General features: G+C 35.9%; 2 protein-coding genes and 1 long non-coding RNA gene across 5 annotated transcripts in view; 2 read left to right on the top strand and 1 right to left on the bottom strand.

Moving 5' to 3' along the window:
• Positions 1-404: 404 nt before the first annotated feature.
• LOC134666193 (vitamin K-dependent gamma-carboxylase) lies at positions 405-8,512 on the top strand. The gene is made up of 8 exons (XM_063523344.1): positions 405-567; positions 2,394-2,573; positions 4,340-4,505; positions 4,585-4,770; positions 5,486-5,649; positions 6,692-7,185; positions 7,473-7,965; positions 8,124-8,512. Exons 1-8 carry the CDS (start codon positions 405-407, stop codon positions 8,510-8,512), a joined length of 2,235 nt encoding a protein of 744 aa, XP_063379414.1.
• Positions 8,513-10,331: 1,819 nt separating this feature from the next.
• LOC134665852 (very long chain fatty acid elongase 6) overlaps positions 10,332-26,795 on the top strand; it is a 62,401-nt gene continuing 45,937 nt past the window's right edge. For both annotated transcript variants that reach the window (XM_063522885.1, XM_063522884.1), the window contains exon 1: positions 10,332-10,836. In XM_063522885.1, coding sequence (XP_063378955.1) covers positions 10,643-10,836 — 194 coding nt within the window. In that variant the 5' untranslated portion in view covers positions 10,332-10,642. The remainder of the gene's footprint in view (positions 10,837-26,795) is intronic.
• The window catches only part of LOC134665869 (uncharacterized), a 451,632-nt gene continuing 440,387 nt past the window's right edge, over positions 15,551-26,795 (bottom strand). The window contains exons 2-5 of one of the 2 annotated variants that reach the window (XR_010098426.1): positions 18,184-19,048; positions 17,785-17,949; positions 17,385-17,570; positions 15,551-16,031 (exon numbers count right to left, since the gene is read on the bottom strand). This is a non-coding gene — a long non-coding RNA (uncharacterized LOC134665869). Of the gene's footprint in view, positions 16,032-17,384; positions 17,571-17,784; positions 17,950-18,183; positions 19,056-26,795 lie in introns of both variants that reach the window. The other variant, XR_010098427.1, reaches the window with a different exon arrangement.

The raw sequence follows: 26,795 nt of genomic DNA, 5'->3' as shown, positions 1-26,795 counted from the left end.
GAAGTTAATGTTTGAGATATTTCTGCTTTTATTTAAAAAAGTTTTTAATGTAATTTTACTCATTGGGTAACGCACTTTCGATATCAATTGGCAGTTTTCTGATATCTGTTATATTTACGGAATTATATCGCCTGGCTACACTTATAACGATTACACCCTGTATATATACCTCAAATATTTTAGTATCAGCAAAGCAGACAAGTGTCACCCCTAAGAGTGTAATCAACTGGAAATGACACATTCCCATTAACGTCTGAGCATCCCCTTTCCATAATTAAATAGACACATGAGTTCCACTGAGATAAATAACATCAAATATAATTTACCTGAAGCGTCGCCGCGTGGAAATTCGTTAGTCTTATCCCGGAGATTAAGCGAAACGCCCAAAAATTGTCTGTACTAAAATGAAATTCAAGGAAAAGTTGGATATGTTGTTCGGGGCGTTTGGTTCGAAATTTAAAGAACAGTTTGGATTTGAGATTAAAGAAACGACGTTTGCCAAAGTCGTTAATTATTTGCATGCCCCGAAGGATGCCTCCAGTTTAGCTGTCACGAGAATTTTATTTGGTAAGTTATTATTAGTGTGTAACGTTTTAATTAACTATTTAAGCATTAAATTATACTGTTATACCATACTTTAATTTCTGTAATTAAGAATACATAGGGACTCTACAAAACCCACCAATAAATCGCAGGCGATATCGGTGATGTTTGTAAATAGAGGCTCTTACTTGTTATATACAAATTGGCGTTTGCGTCCACTCCACTTGATTTGATCCAAGTCCACGTCCACACCACGCACGAAGGGTTCCGTACCATAATGCAAAAAAAGGCAAAAAAAAACGGTCACCCATCCAAGTACTGACCACTCCCGACGTTGCTTAACTTTGGTCAAAAAAACCGGGCAAGTGCGAGTCGGACTCGCGCACGAAGGGTTCCGTACCATAATGCAAAAAAAAAACAAAAAAAAAGCAAAAAAAAAACGGTCACCCATCCACGTACTGACCCCTCCCGACGTTGCTTAACTTTGATCATAAATCACGTTTGTTGTATGGGAGCCCCATTTAAATCTTTATTTTATTCTGTTTTTAGTACCTATTTGTTGTTATAGCGGCAACAGAAATACATCATCTGTGAAAATTTCAACTGTCTAGCTATCACGGTTCGTGAGATACAGCCTGGTGACAGACGGACGGACGGACGGACGGACGGACAGCGAAGTCTTAGTAATAGGGTCCCGTTTTACCCTTTGGGTACGGAACCCTAAAAATCACGTTTGTTGTATGGGAGCCCCATTTAAATCTTTATTTTATTCTGTTTTTAGTATTTGTTGTTATAGCGGCAACAGAAATACATCATCTGTGCAAATTTCAACTGTCTAGCTATCACGGTTCGTGAGATACAGCCTGGTGACAGACGGACGGACGGACGGACGGACAGCGAAGTCTTAGTAATAGGGTCCCGTTTTACCCTTTGGGTACGGAACCCTAAAAATGGACATTTATGCCCTTGTTGTACACTCTGCTTTTCACTTCGATTGCGAGAAAAAATTATATTTTTCACGGCAATTTACACCACGAAATTGTCCAATAACCAATTAACCAATATATATATATATATATATAACCACGAAATAACCAATTTCCGCCAACTAACTATTTAGTTTTTAGGGTTCCGTACTCAAAGGGTAAAACGGGACCCTATTACTAAGACTTCGCTGTCCGTCCGTCCGTCCGTCCGTCCGTCCGTCCGTCTGTCACCAGGCTGTATCTCACGAACCGTGATAGCTAGACATTTGAAATTTTCACAGATGATGTATTTCTGTTGCCGCTATAACAACAAATACTAAAAACAGAATAAAATAAAGATTTAAATGGGGCTCCCATACAACAAACGTGATTTTGTCGGTGAACGTCGGGAGTGGTCAGTACTTGCATGGGTGACCGTTTTTTTTTTGCTTTTTTTTTCAATTTTTTTGCATTATGGTACGGAACCCTTCGTGCGCGAGTCCGACTCGCACTTGCCCGGTTTTTTTTTAAATTTTCAACATGTGATCAGAGTTTCAGACGCTTGGTTTTCTGCCAAGTCAAACATTTCGGAGCATTTTTGAACGATAATCGACTCCTATTTTATGTGATTTACTAAATTTAATGACAGAAAATACGGATATCTAATAAATTGTAGCAAAAATAAAATAATATAACAAGTTTTGTCATCTACACAATTTTATTGCCCAGTAAAATTGTGCAATATGTTTTAACTGTTTGAGTTTGACTGTTGAGACCGATTACCTTAGTCTTAGAAGAAAATTTTACTTTTATGCTCTAGAGCATAAAATGCGATTTTATGTCGTCTACGCACGACATAAAGGTGCACTTTTTGAGCATGAGAAGTGAAAATATTTTTTTATTTCCTAGGTTTGGCAATGCTATTCGACATACCGGATGAGCGCGGCGGAGCTCACTTGAACAAAAGATGGGGGGACCCCAAAATGTGCCACTTTCCACTTTTCGACTTTGTCCCGGGTGTTCCGATGCCCTACATGTCTTTTGTCTACACAGCATTGTGGATAGGTAAATTATCGGCTAGTTATCAAGATTTTTGACTAGTGATAATGAACCCTAACTTAGTTTTAGTATAGTATAGTATCGTTTATTGCAAACCATGGTATACCTACTACAATAGATGTCACAATATAATGGTATAAAACAATAGATGTCACAATAGAATAGAATATACAGTGATACCTGGATAAGTGAGATCTCAAGGGACGAGCAAATTTGTCTCACTTAAAGAGGTTTTCCACTTACACAGGCTCCCAGTTAGCCAGGTACAAATAAATTTCTGTCTCATTTACAGAGGGTTCCATTAATAGAGGTGAGAATATATTATAGTATATTTCAGTTATAGAGGTGGTTAATAAGGTATTTAGTAATTATCTTTAAAAATAAATAAGGGAAAGAATCCTTGTCCCTAAATATTTTTTAAGTCTGTTGAAATATTTCTTTGAATTTATTTTGAAAGATTCGCCAAAGGATAGATAGTTCAAAATTAAATTAAATTTGATACGGACTTCATTGCGTATTAGAAATTTAATAAATAATAAATGAAATTTTTTTTCGTGTTACTTATCAAAATTTCAGCTTTCGTTTCGATAGTTTTAACTACTTACATAAATTAAGTAACTAAATCAAACTTGAAGTTGTTTAGACACAATTAGGCAAATGCGGAATTTATGGATAGACTAAGAGTCAGTAAGAATACGGAAATTGTTCAATGAAGTCCAAGTTAAAGAGGTCATAGATTGACGTTATCTCAGATATTGAAGTCAATTCCCTATAAAATTCTAAAAAACAATTATGAAAATGTAATCTTATAAATATAGTCTCAGTAAAAGAGGTAAAATACACTCTCTGTCTCAATTATAGAGGTAAATGTGACTATAAAGTCACAACAACGAATCCCAGTTATAGAGGTTCGTTTTTTCTCAGTAACAGAGGTAATTCAGTGCTAAAGTGTCGGGACCGCACCATGAGTCCCAGCTATAGAGGTTTCTCACTTATCCAGGTCCCACTTAACCAGGTTTCACTGTATTATGTTTATTGCTCACATGTTGGGGTACAGGTCTTACTCTATAGGTACAATAGTTACAACATGTTATCCTACAACCTACAAGGGTATTGCAATTAGGGCCCCCCCACCCCCCACATCTGGCGTCTTTCGAGCGTCGGCGTCTACAATTCTATGGCCGATGTCGACGCAACGTCGACGCAGCGTCGACGCAACTGCGCAGCGACGTCACTTTCCATAGCGCTGGACCGACGCCGACAGACGCCGACGCTCGAAAGACGCCAGATGTGGGGGGGCCCTTACACGTGCATATAAAATATACACATAAGATATAACTCCTATGGGTACCCTAATTTATTTCTAACAGCATCTATTTCTACGCATATTAAATATAACAAAAATATTATTATATTATCATAGAATAATACTTATTTTCATTGAAAAAAGAAGAAAGTAAAAACTGTGGTCTATTCTAGGTTTTTGCTTGGTAACGAATTTTGTGTATGTTTGCTCTTTAGATAATTCTTTTGGAAGGTAATTAAAATTATAAATTCAATTCATTTTCAATCATAGATCATTCATCCTGCATAAATTCTTCGATATGTATAGGAATTGAAATATAGATGGCTCTTTAGTAGAATTAATGTTGATTATCAATTTGCACGTTAGATGGCGCTTTGCGAATGGGAACTGTTTTTTATGTTTTACGCAGGTTTACATAAGTATTTGGTATAATACCTAGTTATGTGTATTTCAATTTTTGTTTTAGGTGCATTAGGTATAATGCTGGGATGGAAATACCACTCCTTAGCGCGGCTATTTGCTATTTCCTATTGGTACTTATTCTTCATTGAGAAAAGTTACTGGAACAATCATAGTTACTTGTTTGGTTTGGTGGGTTTTCTTCTTACTTTTACCGATGCCAACTGCTATTGGTGAGTATATTAGTATATTAAAAACATAACTTTAACAATAAATATTTACCTATACCTGTTTAAATTCTAATTGTTTCAGGTCTTTAGATGCTATTATAGAACCGGAAAAAGCCAGTGATACAGTGCCGTATTGGCAATATTTCATTTTGAAGTTCCAATTTTTCATTCTTTACTTCATGGCCGGAGTGAAAAAGGGCACCGCAGAATGGCTAACTGGATATTCTGTGCCAAATCTTAGCGCTCATTGGGTGTTTACTCCTTTTACGTATGTATCATCACATTAAGAGTAAGAAAATAGTAAAAATTCTGAATGTGATAAGGGAGTCATGCATCCAGCCATTATCTCTACTGTTTGAGATCACAATGATATACCTACCTACCTATACATGGTGGACTAGAAACACGCTGCAAAAAATTTAGGAATAATTTTGTTACTTACAAGTCTTTTACAAAATGTCATTAAAATTAAAACTACAATCATATAACTGAAACAAAACATATTATCTTCAATATATTCCTATTCCTTTGTTAAAATTATCAATAATATGCATATAAAAAATTGTCAATGTACGTATTTCCACTTCTATTCTTGTGGGTACAACGTGTTTATGTCCTTGATTTTTTTTTCATGTTTGAATCTAGCCGGTCAAACTACTTCGTCAGTAGAAAAAGGCGCGGAATTAAATTTTCTATGGGTCAATTATAATCCTTCGCGGATTTCGCACCTATCTTATTTTAATTTGCCGCTTTTTTCTACTGACGGAAATGGCTTGACATACTATAAAGGTGGCCAGTGACGTGCCTTCCAACAGTCCAAATAACGTGGCTGCAATCCAAAATCGGTCCGAGAATGTCAAAAATTTACAATGTTTAATATTAGGATGCCGTCCATTTGGATGAATCCATTGTAACGGCATCCATTTGGAAGGATCGTCAGTGGCTTGCTTATGATTAATATTCATAATTACTTTATCCATCAGGTTGTTTTTAACAATTGAGCAGACCGACTACCTCATAGTGCACTGGTTCATTTTCGTGTTCGATCTGACTGTGGCCTTTTGGATGATGTGGTCTCGCACTCGGCATGTGGCTATGGTATTCTGCGCCTTATTCCATCTTATGAATTCCAGGTTGTTTACAATAGGTAAGCTCTTTAATTTAACTGAATAGTTGACATAAATAAAACATTCAAAAAGTAGCTCCTCATAGGTAGAAGTATACAGGAACAAATACCTAGGAACGCCGAATACACTGAAATAGGTATTTAGCAACCTGAAAACACTGTTAGGTTTTGTAGAGGAGCGGTGGCTTGAGTAGCGCTACCTCAATTTTTTCACGCAAAATAGGCACAATGGATCGTTCGAGTTGCGGAAAAGGCCCTGAAAAACTAACTAGCTCCTCATAACTGTTATAGTTGAGTAGGTGAGGTACTTAGATAAGTACTTGATGATTTAACACATTGTATATTTGTCAACATGTTTTTGTCATCTGTGTTTGTTTGTCATAAATAAATGTATTTCTATTCTATTCTATTATAATAATAGCGAATTTAAAATACCGGACAAGTGCGAGTCGGACTTGCCCACCGAGGGTTCCGTACTTTTTATTATTAAAGTTTGTATAGCGGCAACAAAAATACATCATCTGTGAAAATTTTAACTGTCTGGCTATCACGGTTCATGAGATACAGCCTGGTGACAGACAGACGGAAGGACCATGGAGTCTTAGTAAATACAGTCCCATTTTTACCCTTTGGGTACAGAACCCTAAAAACGACCAATACCGAGACGAATACAATGTACATAGAGTTGGACCATTCAGACCAAACTAACTCTACATGACATTTGCAATGACAAAGTGTGGAAATGTTATCATGAGTGTAAAATTTCACTTTGATCTATTCAAGTCTGTGCGAAGTAAGCTTAGACGGACTCTATTATATTTCATTCAAATGTAGGTAAAGGTTTACAATGCGTCAGTACATTAAATACATGTATAGTCGCACCAAACAAAGTCTGCAGCGGATTTCATACCCCACGCAGTGTGTTATGTATACGTCATAATTTCATAGAAGTTTGACGTTTAAAATGACACTTGCATTGCGTGGGCTATCAAAATTGCCGCAGACTTTTTACGGTCTGAATATATAAGTATCCCACAGGCAACCATATTGTTTTCTTTTTCAGGTATGTTTCCATGGGTGTGTTTGGCTACAATGCCACTGTTTTATCCCTTCAATTGGCCAAAATTAATGATTGATTTTGTTAAACTGCGCTGCATGACTTCAGTGGTTGAAATTAGTAAAATAATATATAAAACAATTCCTAGAAGATCCCCGGGGCTACATGAAAACAATACAGAAAATAACGATGATAATACCATTTTTGAAAAAGACAGCGCATCGTTATATGAAAATAAAGAACAAAATGAAGAATTTTGCGAAACTAGTGAGTCAGAAGATTTAAAATTTCCCGAAATAGATGAAGTGGAATGTTTTGAAATACAAAAGCATAAAATTACTTTCGATAAAAATGTGACATCATTACAACACATTCGTAAAAGAGAAAATGATACAGACAATAACACAGTAATTACTCGGCGTAAAAAAATTACGACTATTTTGATTTTCATATACATGACTATGCAAGGTTTCCTGCCGTTTTCCCACTTCATCACCAAGGTACAAAGGTAGACCTTTAATTAAATGTAGCACTTATAGTAGTTATTGATTTAATACTCTAATTATAGTGTCTAGTTACATTGTTGGTAGGTATAATAAATTTATTATATAGATCAGAAAGAAATAAAGTAATAAAGAGTACAAGAATCCCACCTCATTATTGTTATATGTGGTGCTATTAATTATGCTCCCATTTCACTTTGTACGTAACTGCTTAAGTCATGTGGTTGCTATTTAGGTATAACTATTGTAGAGTAAATATAATTATTCAATATTATTATTTTCAGGGCTACAATAATTGGACAGACGGTCTCTACGGATATTCCTGGGATATGATGGTTCACACATGGGATGTCCAATCAGTGACCGTGAAAGTAGTCGATAACGAGAAAAGTAACCATTTCTTTATCGACCCTAACGTATTTATCCCAAATGACCGCTGGAATAAACATGGAGACATGGTACATCAATACGCCATATGTTTGAATAACACCTTGATTAAAGAATCCGAAAAATCCCAGAAGAAAAATGGAATGCTTTCTAAAAATATTTCAATTTTTCTTGACGTATGGTGTTCGATGAATGGTAGATTTGTCCAACGAATGTTTGATCCCCGTGTAGATTTATTGCAAGTTTCTTGGAGCACCTTTGAGAAGATTCCTTTCTTAATGCCCCTTTTGGATGATGCAACAAAGTGGAGACCCATTTTGAGTCAAATAAGGCGTGACGTACACTCATGGGATCCTTTTAGCAACGTAGTATTTTTCGCAGATTTTCCAGGTTGGTACCTTTACCTCATTTCAGTGGGGAGTGGGAGTGCCCAAATAATAAAGATTGTCAATAGTGCCGAAATAGTAAAGATAGTCAATCCACCTTCGTGTCATCTTGTCAGTTATAAATATGTCTATAAGTACTTTAGTACATGTTTCTTTTTACAGATTATGTTTTGGAAAAATATATTCCACCAGAATTAAGTAACGTCACCCTAACAATCTTAGAAGGAGAAGTAGCTGTTGAACCAGAGATGATAAATCTTTATATCCAGTCTTTCCAGTTAAAAACAGGACAACTCTCACGATTGGATTCTGGGATGTTTCATCGAATTCTGAATATTGGCAAAAAACCAGCATTTTACATGTTCACTTTTTATAACAAGACGGAGGCATTAATACACGCTCATAATGAAAATAATAACAGGGAACCAAAATTTAAATTACCAATTATAACTGAATTGAAAATTAGATTGAGTAACATGTTACTTTTTGGTGATATTTTGTTCAAAGGATATTATCAATTGTTTTTTCGGTTGTCGATGTTTTTAGTTTGAACTTAATAATAACCGTGAATTCTCTTGTTAGTAATTATACTGTATCTGTTAATATTGTTACATCTTTAACTAAATGTTTTATTTTATACATAATTATAATAATAAACAATACATAATTTATTATTTTATTTACTTATGATTTTATTAATTTTCATAAATATTCATATTTCTATTGTTCGTTGCTTTCTTTTGTTCATAATAGGTACCTATTTATTTTAATATTTTATTTTAGTTTAAAAAAATAAGATTAAGAAATTGTTAAAATTATTAGTAGGTAAGTATGACATGCTTTTAAATCAATATTTAACTAAATATTATTTGTTAAAGGGACTTCATTCTTTTTATAAAATAATGTGTATTTTTGTCATGATTTGGTACTACATAATATATTTGGTAGCTTACTAAAAGGTAGGCTGGGTACGGTTGTAACAATTTCACTTTGATTGCTCATATTATTACAAATTTACTGCTTAGTTTAAAAAAACCGGCCAAGTGCGAGTCGGACTCGCGTTCCAAGGGTTCCGTACATTACGCAATTTTTAACAATGTATGTTTTACACGTGAAACGTGACTGAAATGTCTTTAAAAAATCCGTAGGGGTCGGATCAAAAACTAAATATTAAGTCCGACTCACGCTTGACTGTACATTTCTAATAAGTTTTCCTGTCATTTATATGTATAGACTATTTTAGACCTATTTTATGTATTTTTTTCAAAATTTTAGACCCTGTAGTTTCGGAGATAAAGGGGGGGGGGAATGATCATTTTATGTCTATATTTTGAGATTCTTATAATAAGCTCTTTCATTTGATATGTAACACGATATAGTTTGAAAAACTTTATTTTTTAATTTTCTCATTTACCCCCCAAAAGTGGCCCCCATGTTTAAAATTCATTCGTTTACGTTACATGTCCGTCTTTGGGTCACAAACTTACATATGTGTACCAAATTTCAACTTAATTGGTCCAGTGGTTCCGGAGAAAATCGGCTGTGACAGACGGACAGACAAACAGATGCACGAGTGATCCTATAAGGGTTCCATTTTTTCGTTTTGAGGAACGGAACCCTAAAAAAGAAACATTATAAACCTATAAATATTCCCTTGGGTTAACGTTTAATAAAATTAATAAACTATAGTTTGCCATAGCTTTTTTGCTAGCAAGTCATTTTTCAAATTGTGCCCCATTGATACAACCGTACCCATCCAAATGAAACCCAAAACAAGTAATTTCCTTTAATATCATTAACAAATAAATCACATATTACCGTAGGTTTATTATCATTATGTTAAAAGTACGTGTGACTATTATTTTAAGCAGCCATAGCCTCGTAAGTCGTCGCCTGCTTGTACAAGTAGGTACAAATTTAAATCATAGGTAGATTTAGTTTTAACCTGTAGATATAAAAATGTTCCAAATTCATATACACGCATAATGATTTCGTAAATATTTATAAATAAATTTTAAGTCGGTTAGCAACCATTCTCACTCTATTCGACTACAAAGCAAGGGAGCCTATTTAGTAGGCTATTTAGCCTACTAAATATTGTGCTTAGAAGTAGTGGTGATATTATTACCACAAAAATGCATTGTTGTGCCATCTAGCGTGGGATTTGAAAACTGAATAAAGTTTTTACAGCACGGTAGGCTCTCTGGTTGGTTGCCAAGCGTGTTGCGACGCCGGTGTAGACAAAACATTAAGAAATCCATAGAGCAAACGTCGAGTGACAGTTCCTACTCTATATTGACTTTGTCAATTCTATGGCACTGGCAGTGGCAGCCCGCGGTGGTCATGGCAGTAGGCGCGGCGTGAGACGAAACGACTGAAACGAGTTCATTCATCTTCCTACCTTGCCGCGGCATTGACTGCGCGAATAAAATAAGTCTTGTGTTTCGTCCGCGTCTCACCGCGAATAAATAAATAGTCAACATATTATTAACTGTCGCTCATTGCTGGTGTCAGTGTCATATAGGCAACACGCCTTCACACGAAATATTGACATTAGTCATCTGTGATATAACGATTAATAAATACCATTTAGGTTATATTAATCGGACACCGGCAGGGTGATGATCAGTGTAGCGTGAGGTAGACAACGAGTGGTCAGTGGCTTATCAAAAACTTTCGAGATGGAGTCCGCAACTTGGAAGTACAATTTGGACACTACTCCGAATTACTCGTACATTTTCGATTTTGAGAGCGAGTTTATCCATCAGAATTCAAGGAAATGGATGACGGAGAATTGGACTGTGGCGTTTTACTACGTGGGGGTGTACATGGCTATCATTTTCTTCGGGCACCGCTACATGCAGACTCGTCCCAGGTACACTTTCTATATATTACTCTTTTGATACAGCACCGAACCAGTCATGTAACCTTTTATACTTACGCTTTCCAATTGGACATTTTTTTTGGTCGTATTTTACAATATCTTAAGCACAGGTCTTAGGGTTGAAGCAAGTTTCGTACAAAAAGTTCAATATCAATTAGTGCAATATCAATAAAAATACAAAAATGTGAAATTTAGGAAAAAGTTTGATATACATGTAAAAAATTAGATAGAACACAAAGTAATGTAAATGACAACAAACATTTTTAGTTCTGAGGTGATACATTAATTAGTGCCCCTGAATTGCCCTAAGACCCCATTAAGATATTATAATTAACTGCTAAATTATATGATGTAATAAAGACTCTGGCACCTATTTGCATAAATTGGCTCTACCTTGTCCTTATCATGTGATAAATGATAAAACAACATGCTTGATTTCAAATAATAATGAATTTAGAAAATAATATTAAGATAAGATCCAGTTTCATAGGCTAAACTAAGACAACAATTAGGCTATTACTAAGGCAGGAAAAAACGATATTAATAATATTCTCTGAAATTTAGTACTATATTATTGAACACTTTGGCCGCTCCAATATATTTGATGGAGACTACGAGAAATATTTTGTCTAAAATATTATCCATAGACATCGGAGTTCAACACATGGTAAGAATATAGTGAGCTATGGAGTCAATATTAACATTAAATTTAAAACCATACTCATTGTCATACTCATCTAATAATTTTAATATGATTTGCCCTGCAATGATTTTGCGCAATTATCTATTATTTGAAATTGTGGTAAAATGTAATTTTAACAAGTTCATAATTATCTGTTATGTAACACAGCTTCATGTCAGTTATATTTTAACAATATATATATTTTTTAAGCAATTCTTGTTTATTTATATTATATATATTTCCGGCATCTCGGAAATGGCTCTAACAATTTCAAAGAAATTTGCTATATGGGGGTTTTCGAGGGCGAATAATCAATCTAGCTAGGTTTTATTCCTGGGATAATGTGCATTTTTGAGTTTTATGTCTCCGAGATATTGAATATAGTATGTTTAACTAGGTGTTTAGGTTGAAATACAACAAGAACTATGAAATTCTAATATAATAATAATTTCACTCAATGAGTTGGCGAGTCACCACCTGTCATTTACAATTTTGAGACTGATTGTCACGGCAGGTGTCCGCTAGTCTCTCCCATAGCCCATTATCCAGTCCATCCAACTTTCAAATCTATAGCCCGTGACCTTAGTTCCCATCGCAGCACAAAAGTGCTGCACTGCAATAGTCTTTGCACCTGGCGGGGACCATCTCCGGATGTATCACATTGTCCGTTCGGGGATGGTATCCGCCACGTGTATCCCTTGCTTTTAGATTAAAGTGTCTTAAAGGGCCTCTGCGCTGTTGGCTTCGGCCCCACGTACGCCTCCCAAAGGTCCGGGACCCCATGGTCCAGAGATATGGCAAAGACATACAAATAATAATAATTTTGTTTTATTTACAATTTAAATATTTAATTCCTTAGAAGTGATATGTAGGATGTTTATAAAGTCATTTCTAGGCGAAATTATTGATTGAGTATGAGGATGAGTTTGACTTTAATTTTTGTGTTAATATTGACTCCATGGCTTATAGTAGGGTCAGTAAGGTCATTTAGCATGCACTTTAGTCTCAGGCGATGCCGCTTGGCACGATTGTTCTTTAGGTCAAACAAAGTTGATCTGGCCCGGTAGACAGGAGATCGTACCATGCAGACCCCCCAAAAAGGGGGGGTGAAAGGGTCGGCTCCCCAGGCCCAATCTATGCTATATTCCTTCCTAGTCTTAGCAACTAGGTCAAGTTATATATCATTTTCGTATAAATTAGGGACGAAGAATTCATTTTTGAAAGAATTATTATGCCTTTCCATACAAAAAAAATGATTTTCGTATAAAACATGAAAATGTTATGTAATTTTTTGTGACAATTTTGGATGGTACAATCACAGTGTGACGATTTGCACTAAATAAAAAATTGGACGATGTAGCCCATGTATTCTTTATTCTGGAAAATATCACTTTAAAGTAGGCATTCGTACATTTTTTTGTAGCAAAAAAATAATTTATAGCGCGTGGCGGTAACGATGTCCATACAAATGGAACTATGCCCAAAGTCAAAGATTAAAAATGTTTACTAAAACACTGAATTTGGCATTTTAAAAGTTTAAATATAATGTTTTAATAATTTTTCCATGCGTTTTTGCCCTTTTTTGGTACAAATTTGTTGTTTTTATTTTTCTTCCATACAAACTTTCTCCCCCCGATTTCCCCCCTTAACCTCCTGCCTACATCCTTCCTTTGGAAAGGACATAAGAAATAAAAAAATGCTGTGGAGTATTTCTCAATGGTAACCCTAATGCATTCCTTGTAACTCATTATACAACTGTCAAAGTTTATAGAAAAAAATAGAAATGTCAATGTCAAGCTGTCATTTTTCAAAAATGGCGACGGCAAGTGGACGCGCCTGCCTGCGCCCGCGCAAAGGTAAGTCTAATCGTGATTAATCTCGTTTTTTAATAACAATTATCTCGTAAGACGTATAATTTATCGATAATTAAATGATATATTTACGTATTAGACAGTTATTTTCTTTAACTATTCAAAATATTTTGTGATACCATGTTGAAATGTATGTATGTCCTTTGCAGAGTACAAATGTAGGCAATTGAGTTTAAGAAATTGAGACTATATATGTACTTTTCACAGGACATTAACAAAGGAGGGTATATTTTTTATTTATTGACCGTTGTTTTCAGCGTTAGCAGACATAGATATCGAGGACTTTTGACAGAAGCGCCGTGTGAGTCTGTTCATTTTTAGGTTATTTTCCTTTATAAATAACATCCTTTGTAAATTTCATCCTTATTTATTAACTTGGTTGAGGTTTATTTACATAAGTTAGGTTATTAATACATTTGTTCGGATACAAAGCTAGGGTAAGGCCTTTTTGGCCTTAGGGCCAATGGAGGGGAATGAGAAGGAAAAGCCGCCTGACGAGACCGATGGTAACTCTAATGTTATGGTTGGTATGGACATTGAAAATAATTCAAGAAAAAGAAACTTGCAAACATTAGACTTATCACCGGTCAGTAGTCCACAAGAACCGGCTCTTAAAAAAATTACAGCCGACGTCCACAAAGAGATCTCGGAACAGGTAACAATAGTAAATGAGGATGTCACCAACCCCCACGTAGATAAACAAAGCGATGAGAATGCTAACCCACTTTTGTACAAACACCCGGATCTTGACACAGAAGGTAGAGGATACAATGCAGACGACGATGGCCCATTTGTGGTACACATCTCAAAGGAATCTTCTACTGACTCCAGGTCAACATTGAAAGCCATCTACGTAGGTATGCTCTTAACACAGGCAAATGTCACAAATATTAAGAAGGACGGGATAAAATCTGTAGGTCGCAATAGAGTGTCAGTTACATTCAATAAAGCTGTTGATGCCAACTCTATCTTAAAAAACCCCATGCTAGATAAACACAAACTATCAGCAAACATACCAACGTACAACATATCTCGTATGGGTCTAGTTCGAGGAGTTCCAACAGATTGGTCCATGATTGATTTTGTTAAGGGTACAAATTTAATAGAAGGTAAAGGTAGGATTTTGAAAGCGCGTCGACTACAAAGGAAAGTGACCAAGGAGGATGGCTCTCCATCCTGGGTTCCAACCCAGACTGTAGTAGTTACTTTTGAAGGTCAAACTTTGCCATCTAGAATATTTGCTTATTATACCTCTCTAGTGGTGGAGGTATACCTACTGCCAACAATTCAATGCCGAAAATGCCTTAGATTTGGACACATCCAGACTCAATGTCGCTCAGATGCCCGCTGCTACAAATGTGCCCAGAAGCACCCGGGTGATGGGTGTAATGTAGCTCCCGAACACATATCCTGTATTTTTTGCACTGCCCGACACTATGCCACTGACAGAAACTGCCCAGAACATCACCGACAAAAGTCCATCAAACTGATAATGTCTGAAAGAAATATTTCATATGCTGAAGCATCCACACAAGTCCCAGTTGTAACTCGTAGACCCTATGCGGACGTTGCAAATATAATGTTTGGCCCCACAAGAGAGTTTTCCCCCCCATCACAATCTCCCGTTGACTTAACAGATTTACCTTCTACCCCTCCCAGAACCTCTCACCGCAAGACAGTATTTTTATCACCTCGATCAAGACCTTCCTTATCCCCAGGTTATGACCAACAAGCCCATAACAATATAGTCCGACCCCCTCCATCCCAAATCCCCAACGGACAAGCCCTCAATAACTCATACACCAGAGAAACTCCTAATGAGGACCTCATGGAGCTCCTCCTTAAACTGTTAACGAATATCATCGCAAAATGGAGTGATATATTACCGAACGACGTTGCACCTATAATGTTGACCCTAGTAGAAAAACTTTCCTTCCCTCACCACCATGGACCGCCAGGCCACATTTCTTCAATGGAATAGCCGGAGTATTATTCCTAAAAAACCAGATCTCATCCAGCTGATCAACGAACATTCTGTGTCTGTCGCGGCCATCTCGGAGACGTGGCTGAGGCCCGGGTCTCAGTTTAGACTCCCGGGCTTCTCATGCCTCCGGGATGACCGCATCGATGGACGTGCGGGATGCGCTTTGTTGATCAAGCAATCCTACCCCTTCTCTCAAATTCCCCTCCCTCCTCATGGAAATGAAATTAATGCCGTAGCCGCTAAGGTTATGGGCATTAATTTCATTTCAATATATATTCCTCACCCTGACCTTGACCTTATTCCTGAATTATCTTCTATCCTAACCTCTGTCCCTCCTCCTCATATAGTTTTAGGCGATTTTAATTCACACAACATTTCGTGGGGATCATACCATTCAGATGGGTTTTCGTCACTCTTGTTAGAAATCTTCGATGAAATCAACGTTTGCATTATAAACGACGGATCGCCCACACATCGAGTCTATCCTGGCCAGAACCCACAGTCCGTTCCCGACTTGTCAGCTTGCTCCCCTAATTTGGCCTCATTGTTATCTTGGACTGTGCTTCGTCAGTCCTATGGCAGCGATCACTTTCCCATTATTATTTCCAAGCCCTCATCTGTTCTTCCATCCCCGTCTCCTGAACCGCTTCTGAAATACAGAATACAATCAGCTGACTGGTCGAAATTTTCACTTTATGTCGAAACAAAAATTAAAGAATGGGACTCTACCTTAAATGACAATAGGGAAAATTACTCAAAATTCAAAAATCTACTTTTAGAAGCAGCTGATAAGTTTATCCCCCGGAAAAAAATCAAAAAGGATAAAATCCTTTCACCTCCATGGTGGAATGCTGACTGCACAGCTGCCGTGAAAGAGAGAGATGAAGCTGAACATAAATTTAATGAATCAGGTGACATAGAGGACTTCATCAATTTCAGGAAAACCTCGGCCCGCACTAAACGCTTATTGTCCAAAACTAAGAAAAAGGGTTGGAAAGGGTTCTGTGAGAGCTTGTCCCCTAGAACTCCCCCATCAGTTGTATGGAAAAATATAAGGCGGTTCAGAGGGTCCTTCAAACCGGACATCATATGTTCTTCTGACAGATCATCTTGGCTTTTGGACTTTGCTGACAAACTGGCACCCCCAACTTCCCCAGAATTATCTTGTGTAGTGTCCCCACCACTCCCTCCTCCATCGACCACCTTTGACGAACCGTTTTCGGTTGCGGAGCTCAAAATAGCTTTGGATGGACTGCGCAACACTTCACCGGGAGAAGATGGTATTCCTTACTGTTTTATAACTGAACTGAGCTCATTCTCACAGGAATACTTTCTTGGCATTCTAAATCACGTGTTTGACTCAGGAGATATCCCGGAAGATTGGAAAACTCAAATTGTCATCCCAATATTGAAACCAACTAAAAATCCCCAAGAGGCCAGCTCGTACCGACCGATTGCGCTCTCCACTACGATGGGCAAGATACTTGAGCACCTAGTAAAGAATAGGCTGGAGTGGTATGTCGAGAGCAGGGGACTGTTAGCAAACACCCAATTCGGGTTTCGAAAAGGTAGGAGCACAATGGACAGCTTAAACATACTAACCACGGATATCAGACTGTCGCTTTCTAACAATGAGGACCTACTAGGATGTTTTCTTGATATTTCGGCAGCTTATGACAATGTCCTTCTTCCGGTGCTCAGAGCAAAAATGCTACATCTGAGCATTGCCGTGAAGATTGTGCAAATTGTCTCCAATCTATTCATAGGAAGAACCATCAAAATCCGTGATGGCAGCTCTTATCTTTCTCCTCGTACGCTGTGGCAGGGCCTTCCTCAAGGATCCGTTCTCAGTCCAATTCTTTACAGCATATATACATATGATTTAGAGCAATCTGTGCTTCCCTTTTGTAACATTCTTCAGTATGCAGATGATCTAATCCTCTACACTTCCGCAAAATCTGTTGATATGGCGTCTGCAAGGTTGAACATGGGCCTGAGTTACCTGAAGGATTGGCTTGAAGAGCATGGTCTGTCTTTGTCACCCTCCAAGAGCTGTGCTGTGACCTTCAGTCGCAAAAGGAACATGCCAACTGCAGATGTTCATTATGGTGAAGAAAGCATTCCCAATAAAGAGTCAACCAAATTCCTGGGTATCATCCTGGATCGGAAAATGAGTGGAAAACCTCATCTGAAATACATACAGGACAAGTGTGAAAAAGGGATCAACATTTTGCGAGCTCTATCAGGAGTTTGGTGGGGTTCTCATCCATATTGTCAAAAGCTACTTTATAATGCAATTATTCGCAGCCACATGGACTATGGATCCTTTATATTAGAACCATGTAATAAGGAATCCTTACAAAAGTTAGATTTAATACAAGCTAAATGTTTAAGAATCATACTTGGTGCCATGAGATCTTCCCCAAAAAATGCCATGCAAGTAGAATGTGTGGAGCCTCCTCTGGTGCTGCGTAGACAATATCTTGCTGACAGGTTCCTCATAAGAGCTATCTCCAACTCCAATCACTTGCTGATTACACGCTTGCGGGCTCTTGCTTCATTGGTCACTGAAAACCCATATTGGATACATAAGGAGTTTCCAAAAATCATTATTTCTTATTCTAAATTAAACCGTATAAACCCCATATTATATAAATCAGGAACAAACCCCTTATTTGAAACAAAATTTGAAACTTTAATCTACACCCCTAGTGTTATTTTTGATCTTGGAATATTTAAAAATGACCCGGGAGCTAACAGCAAATTTAAAAAACTTTTAGAAAAATGGGAAGGCTACTTACCTGTGTTTACTGACGCATCAAAAAATGATCCCGCAAATTGTGTTGGAGCAGCAGTGGTGATTCCAAAATATAACATTGTCTTGATGTTTAAATGTCCTCCTCAATCATCCATTTTCACAGGCGAGGCTGTTGCCATCTTGGAAGCTGTAGCATACGCTGACTCTCACAATATAGCAAAAATGATCATTTTTACAGATAGCAGGAGTTGCCTGCAAGCTATTATGGGCAACCAGTTTAAAATGAAGGCAAAATTCCCCTTGATACTTCAGATCAAAACCTTATTAAGAAAATGTGAATCAAAGGGATTAAAAATAGTACTCGGATGGATCCCAGGCCATTGTGGCATTCCTGGAAACGAGTCTGCAGACTTATGGGCAAAGAGAGCTATTGAGATGGGATCACCAGGCCACGACAGGATATACAGCTCTGACCTTCTAAGCCATGCACAGACTGATATGTTTAACACGTGGCAAAATCTCTGGAATTCTTCCAGATTGGAGGTAGGAAAACACTATGGACACATTCAACCCAATATTCCACGTAAACCATGGTTTTTCAAATTCCGAGCATACCCTAAATGGGTTACGTCTACAATTTGCCGTTTACGCTTGGGGCCAGTTTGTACACCTGTATTCCTTGCCAAGATACGGGTCCGGGATACGTCACTGTGCGAATGTGGGTTAGACGAAGGCACCGTAGATCACATTTTCTTCTCTTGTCCGAGATTCAATTACTCTTTGTACGATGTGTTACCTTCAAATATTCCACGACCCATAAATTTTTACTCACTTCTCACTCTAATGGACCCGCCCCTAACTTCTATCCTTATTAAGTATGTACAGGAGCATAATATAAAACTTTAAGTCTTACTGCTCGTCTTACTATTACTATTATTTCTATCTATCTATATATTTCAATTTCTACGTTTTTTCCTCCATTTCATCCGCTATGTTGCTTGCCTTAACAATCTGTCATCCGCTTTCCGCTCTTTTTCACTAATGTTGGTACTATTGTATGTTAATTGTGTCATGTCATGTATTTGTCTGTGATGTCCATAATAATTTGTTTGTTTTAGGTTCCCGTCTATCCTTCCACAAAAATCAAAATTTTACCGAACATTCTCGTCTCACAAGTCAAAAGTCTATACCTCGACATTGGCAGAATCCACCTTGCTAAATTTAGCAAGGAGTAAAAGCCATAATTAAAAAAAAAAAAAAAAAAAACTTTGACAGTTGTATAATGAGTTACAAGGATTGCATTAGGGTTACCATTGAGAAATACTCCACAGCATTTTTTATTTCTTATGTCCCTTCCAAAGGAAGAATGTAGGCAGGAGGAGGATTTCAAAGAAATGTGCCTCGTTTTTTAAAATTTTACATTTTTAATATAACGTTGATTTGTTTCTAAATTTTTCGTATTATTATTCTTTATAATACCTCAGTTTTTTTTACTTTTAATGGTCATCAAAGTGTTATGTCCTTTGCACAGGACAACTTAATTGGGCACTGATGTCCTTTGTAAAGGACGTAAGGAAAAACTAGTAGGAAAAACGGGAGATTTTTTTCTGTATTTTTCCTAGACATCTCTAACCCTAAGAAATGTTTTCTGAAAATTTCAAAAAGATATTCAAAAAAAAGTACCTCTGGTAGGCAGGAGGTTAAGGGTAGATATTTTTAAATTTGTTTTTATAACTAACTTATACCTTTTGTAATTAATCGATGTTCAAACTTTCAGGTTAAAATGATCAGTAGTTTGGGATCTACATGTGTTTGAGCTAAAGACATTTTATTTCATAATATCCCATACATTATAATATCTAACAAAACTCTGCTTACTTCCAGACATCATACAATCTAAACCCCTGAAGATATAAAGCTGAAATTTTCAACATCAATTAAATGCAACAGGTTTAAGTTTAAGATAAAATAAAATTTTATAAAATCAACGCTTAAGGGGGGCAAATAGGGGGGGGGGAGAAAGTTTGTATGGAAGAAAAATATAAACAACAAATTTGTACCAAAAAAGGGCAAAAACGCATGGAAAAATTATTCAAACATTATATTTAAACTTTTAAAATGTCAAATTCAGTGTTTTAGTAAACATTTTTAATCTTTGATTTTGGGCATAGTTCCATTTGTATGGAAATCGTTACCGCCACGCGCTATAAATTATTTTTTATTACATAAAAATGTATGAATGCCTACTTTACAGTGATATTTTCCAGAATGAAGAATACATGGGCTACATCGTCCAATTTTTTATTTAGTGCGAATCGCCACACTGTGATTGTAACATCCAAAATTCTCACAAATAATTACATAACATTTTCATGTTTTGTACAAAAATCATTTTTTTTGTATGGAAAGGCATAATAATTATTTCAAAAATGAATTCCTCGTCCCTAATTTATACGAAAATGATATGTAACTTGCCCTAGTTGCTAAGACTAGGAAGGAATATAGCATAGATTCGACCTGGGAGCCGACCCTTTCACCCCCCCCCCCCCCCTTTTTGGGGGGGTCTGCATGGTACGATCTCCTGGCTACCGGGCCAGATCAACTTTGTTTGACCTAAGGAAGAATCGTGCCAAGTGGCATCGCCTGAGACTAAAGTGCATGCACTTCCATACATTTGTGTTCCTTACTAACCCTACTATTACTGTAATCTTACCATGTGATTAAAACTATGATGCCTAATTATCTATTTTATTAAATCATTGTTGCATAAGTTAAATGTCAAGTAAAACAAGTCATTGTTTATTTAATAAATATTAATCAGCTGATGGGCACATAAAATGTTATCATTTTAATTACAGGTTAATAGGCTATCTAACTCATTATGTCTTCAATATGACAGATATTGTATTCTATGATTAACGATTAAATTTATAATTTAAAATTATACAACAGGTGGTTTTATCATAGGTTTATCTTTTCTTGTATGTGATAATACTGATAATTGATAACATCTATTTACAAGGAATATGATAGATAAAATGGTAATTTATTGTTTGCAATAAATTATTGTAATACTGATAAAATAATAACGGAAGTATTAATCTCTTATCGAATACTCAAATACTGTAATAGAACAGGGTATTCCCGTTTCTTGCAGTACAAACTTACCCTAATTTCTGTCCTAAGTAACATAAAAATAGGCATAGGGGCATTTCACGCCAAGCGGGCAGCGAAAAAAGTGTCATGTCATAGAATTTGCTGAAATTTGGAATAATTATACTACTCGATATTCTAAAAATACGCATTCTTTTATTTTTTTTTAATTTGGCACCGTTTCCGGTTTGGAAGCATTTAAAAAATGGACGAAAATTGAGGAGAGCATTTTACAAAAGCTGATGCAGCTATTATTTAATAAACTGAAAAATAAGTTTAATATTGATTTGTATACAATTTTAATTACTTTATCTTGCAGTTATAACAATTTTGATATTTTTTAATTTTTTCATACAAAAAACCGGAAATTAAAATTTCAAGTCAAATTTATATAAAGTTCGGTATTTTTGAAAATTTTTATTTTTTCCTCAATATGTAGCTTATAGTCCATCAAAAATACATGGAAAGTTTGAGAGTGGGATCTGCATTAGTTTCGGAGATACATGAACTAAAGTGCAAACGTGCCGGTCTGAGCGTCGTACTGGCGATTCCTTAGTTACCCAGTCAAATAAAGGTTTTGTCCCTGGAATGACAAATAATAAGCTGGAAACTCGTATAACCACACCTTCGTTTCGGCGGTCTTTAAATTACGATAAAAGTCATAGAAAACCTCGTGTTCGCGCCGGAGTTTATTCAAGGTCAAAGGTCACAAAAATTGCTTTATCACAAATATCAAGGTTTCTATACCTCCAACGATGTTTACATATAAATGAAGATTGTAGAGCATACAATTTGAGACAAATCATGTTCAGGGCATTTTTCCCGATCCTCAACCGTTTTGTAGGAATTGTCGGATAATTCGGATATAGACGGCGCAAAACGCGTAGCGGTCAGCCATACGCTCCGTAATGCAAGTTCACCGTGAATTCCGGTTAATAATAACTTCTATAAAGTTATTTATTTCATAAGATGCTATTTACGGATCATACGCTGATTTTAGAACAAAAGTTGTCTCTCCTGTGGACAATAGTTAACAGCTTGTGTGATTTGATTTGATTTTGATGAAGCTTTTATCGCGGACTGTACTTTTTTTCAGTTATCTGCTCAATTCTGCGAATATATTTTATGGCCATGATGATGGGTTGATGTCATTATATATTCTTATTTATACATTAATAACGACCAGCTTCGCACGGGTTAATAAAATTATACATAAACCGTCCTCTTGAATCACTCTGTCTATTTAAAATACACAGGGACAAACAACGGGAAGCGACTTTATTTTAACCTATGTAGTAACGTCATTAAAATATTGCATTGTCATTGGTTTTTCATAAATATGCCAAATTTTAACTCAATGTAAAACCAACAACTAGTCAACGTTTGCAAATGTTGAAGACAGATCGAAAAGATACATATTTCCATCGCCAGTTAAATAAAATATTGTGGAAATGTTTACTTGTATTATTTGTACTTCAACTTTACCTCTTTTCTGTGGACACTAGAGGCAACAAACCCTAATTTTCTAATTAATCCTAATGAAGGTGTACTTCTTTTACATATTAGCCTATTTCATAAAATGAATGCATAAATGCACAAAAGCTGTTAACTATTGTCCACAGGAGAGACAACTTTTGTTCTAAAATCAGCTTATGATCCGTAAATAGCATCTTATGAAATAAATAACTTCATAGAAGTTATTATTCACCGGAATTCACGGTGAACTTGCATTACGGAGCGTATGGCTGACCGCTGCGCGTTCTATGCCGTCTATATCCGACAATTCCTACAAAACGGTTGAGGATCTGAAAAAATGCCCGAAATATGACTTGTCACAAATTGTATGCTCTACAATCTTCATTTATATAAAAACACTAGCTGTTGCCCGCGACTTCGTCCGCGTGGAATCTTATCTTCAACATTTTACATCTTTAGTACCTATAATTTTCATATCCAAGCAATGTTGAAATTAAGTACTTTTCTTTTTTAGCAAGTTGCATGAAGTTTTAAGTCAAGTGGATTTTGATGTTGGTTGCTGAAATTACTTTTTTTGTATTCTCATAATAGGTACCTATGCCCTTATACAAAGATTCAAGATCGGCACTCACAAAATATCTGATCTCCATACAAACTTTCAACCCCTTTCTCACCACCTTGGGGGATGATTTTCAAAAATGCTTGAATTAGTTTTCATGTTTTTTAATTTAATACCTTTTTTTTGCAAAAAGTTCAAGTTCCTAGCTTAAAATTAAATTTACACCCCAAGACGAACTTTCATCCCCTTTTTAACCCCCTTAGGGCTTGAATTTCCAAAAACGTTGCAATTACTTTTTTTGTAATCGGCTAATATGTCTTTCTAAGAAGGTTCAAAGCATTTGTAATGGATTCAAACTTTGAACCCCATTTTAACCCTGCTAGGGGATGAATTTTACAAATCGCTGAAATCACTTTTATTGTCATCTAATAATATCCCCAAATACAAAGATTCAAATCCCGCGCACGAAAAAATTTATGATATCCATACAAACTTTCAACCCCGTTTTCACCACCATAGGGGATGAATTTTCAAAAACACTGATATTAGTTTTCTTGCATTTTAATTTAAAACGTTTTTACAAAGTTTCAAGTTCCTTGCTTAAAATACAATTTGCACCCGCAGACGAACTTTCATCCCCTTTTTAGCCCCCTTAGGGGTTGAAATTCCAAAAACGTTGCAATTACTTTTTTTTGTAATCGGCTATTATGCCTTTCTAAGAAGTTTCAAAACCATTTGTAATGGATTCAAACTTTCAACCCCTTTTTAACCATGTTAAGGGAGGAAATTTACAAAACGCTGAAATTACTTTTCCTGTCTTCTAATAATATCCATAAATACAAATATTCAAGTCCCACACTCGAAAAAATGTTTGATATCCATACAAACATTCAACCCCTTTTTCACCACCTTAGGGGATGAATTTTCAAAAACGCTGAAATTAGTTTTCTTGTATTTTAATAATATATCTTTTAAATAGGTTTCAAATTCCTAGCTCAAAAGAAAACTTTAACCCCATACAAACTTTCATCCCCTTTTTAACCCTGTTAGGGGATGAATTTTACAAAACGCAGAAATTACTTTTATTGTCTTCTAATAATATCCCCAAATACAAAGATTCAAGTCCCGCGCTCGAAAATTTTTTTGAGATCCATACAAACTTTCAACCCCTTTTTCACCACCTTGGGGGATGAATTTACTAAAACGCTGAAATTAGTTTTCTTGTTTTTGAATTTGATAGGTTTTTACTAAGTTTCAAGTTCCTAGCTTAAAATAAAATTTGCACCCCAAGACGAACTTCCATCCCCTTTTTAACCCCCTTAGGGGTTGAATTTCCTAAAACGTTGCAATCACTTTTTTTTCTTATCGGCTATTATGCCTTTCTAAGAAGTTTCAAAGCATTTGTAATGGATTAAAATTTTCAACCCCTTTTTAACCCTGTTAGGGGATGAATTTTACAAAACGCTGAAATTACTTTTCCTGTCTTCTAATAATATCCCTAAATACAAAGATTCAAGTCCAACACTCGGAAAACTTTTTGATATCCATACAAACTTTCAACCCCTTTTTTACCACCTCAGGGGGTGAATTTTCAAAAACGCTGAAATCAGTTTTCTTGTATTTTAATAATATATCTTTTTACGAAATTTCAAATTCCTAGCTTAAAAGAAAACTTTAACCCCATACTAACTTTCATCCCCTTTTTAACCCCTTTAGGGGTTGAATTTCTCAAAATCGCTTCTTATCTCTTGTACACTTTATAAATACAATCTGGTGTGCAAATTTCAGCTTTCTGGCTTTTGTAGTTTCGGCTCTGCGTTGATGAATCAGTCAGTCAGTCAGTCAGTCAGTCAGTCAGTCAGTCAGTCAGGACACTTGCATTTATATCTATAGATAATTGGAGCTATAGAAACCATGATATTCGTGATAAAGCAATTTTTGTGACCTTTGACCTTGAATAAACTCCGGTGCGAACACGAGGTTTTCTATGACTTTTATCGTAATTTAAAGACCGCCGAAACGAAGGTGTAGTTATACGAGTTTCCAGCTTATTATTTGTCATTCCAGGGTCAAAACCTTTATTTGACTGGGTAATTAAGGAATCGCCAGTACGACGCTCAGACCGGCACGTTTGCACTTTAGTTCATGTATCTCCGAAACTAATGCAGATCCCACTCTCAAACTTTCCATGTATTTTTGATGGACTATAAGCTACATTTTGAGCTATAAGCTACTATAAGCTAAATTTTCAAAAATACCGAACTTTATATAAATTTGACTTGAAATTTTCATTTCCGGTTTTTTGTATGAAAAAATTAAAAAATATCAAAATTGTTATAACTGCAAGATAAAGCAATTAAAATTGTATACAAACCAATATTAAACTTATTTTTCAGTTTATTAAATAATAGCTGCATCAGCTTTTGTAAAATGCTCTCCTCAATTTTCGTCCATTCTTTAAATGCTTCCAAACCGGAAACGGTGCCAAATAAAAAAAAAATAAAAGAATGCGTATTTTTAGAATATCGAGTAGTATAATTATTCCAAATTTCAGCAAATTCTATGACCTGACACTTTTTTCGCTGCCCGCTTGGCGTGAAATGCCCCCATATTGACAGTTGTTTGAGAGAAGGATTGCCTATATGCCCTTGATCCTGAAATTAAAGAATAAAAGCTTTTAAACAGTAATAAACACTGGCAATAGTCTCCCGTGTGCCTTTATGGCGTTTTTACCGTAAAGTCAAATCCTTTATAATTTCAGGATTTTCTACACAACACAGAACTTGGCACCCATTTAGATCTCCATTCTTTTTGCCGCGAAGCCCACAGTCAAGCATAATTTTTGTATTGAACTTGGCTCTCCTTTTTTACATTTATGTTTTTGGTGGGATTATTATTACAGTTAGGTATCACATTTTTGATCATTAGTACGACATGACTGGAACAAGACATAATAAATATGTAATATAATATGCTCAGCATACCTATACAAAAGTAATTGACTAGAAATCTACACAATCCATTCATTGTACGTAGTTAGTTTCAGAAAACTTTAAATTTTCGTTAGTTAGGTAGGTACATGTATAGCTTGTTAAGTTCGTTTCCTGAGTCGTTCAAGCGTTTTATAAGCGAAATTCATCAATTCGATAATCCTACTTAATTAAAAATATAATATTAATTTAAGTATTTAAAAGAAACATTAACATAAAATAATATACAAAGAAAGTGCTCACATTTACGTTTTAGATCAACAGCTGTTTTTTTATTTACATATTCATAGTTTCGTTGACGTGTCGTGACCTACAACGTCAATTGGCATTGTGATTATAGCATTGTTTGCGAGTACATAATATGGTGGGTCTGAAGTCAAAAGTCAATTTTTACACTTTGTTCAGTGTAATATGAACATTGAATATGTATAACACAATCATTATTGTTGTACGATTTAATCTCAGGTTACGGTTACG

The sequence above is a fragment of the Cydia fagiglandana genome, chromosome 7, assembly GCF_963556715.1.
Source record: "Cydia fagiglandana chromosome 7, ilCydFagi1.1, whole genome shotgun sequence".
NCBI lineage: Eukaryota > Metazoa > Arthropoda > Insecta > Lepidoptera > Tortricidae > Cydia > Cydia fagiglandana.
The sequence above is the reverse complement of the archived record's forward strand: the minus strand, read 5'-3'. Positions and strand labels throughout refer to the sequence as shown.

Coding starts and splice junctions, on each gene's coding strand:
- LOC134666193 (XM_063523344.1), top strand. CDS start 405: ATGAAATTCAAGGAAAAGTTGGATATGTTGTTCGGGGCGTTTGGTTCG. Junction 4,506..4,584: donor ACCGATGCCAACTGCTATTG/GTGAGTATATTA, acceptor TAATTGTTTCAG/GTCTTTAGATGCTATTATAG. Junction 5,650..6,691: donor TTCCAGGTTGTTTACAATAG/GTAAGCTCTTTA, acceptor TTTCTTTTTCAG/GTATGTTTCCATGGGTGTGT.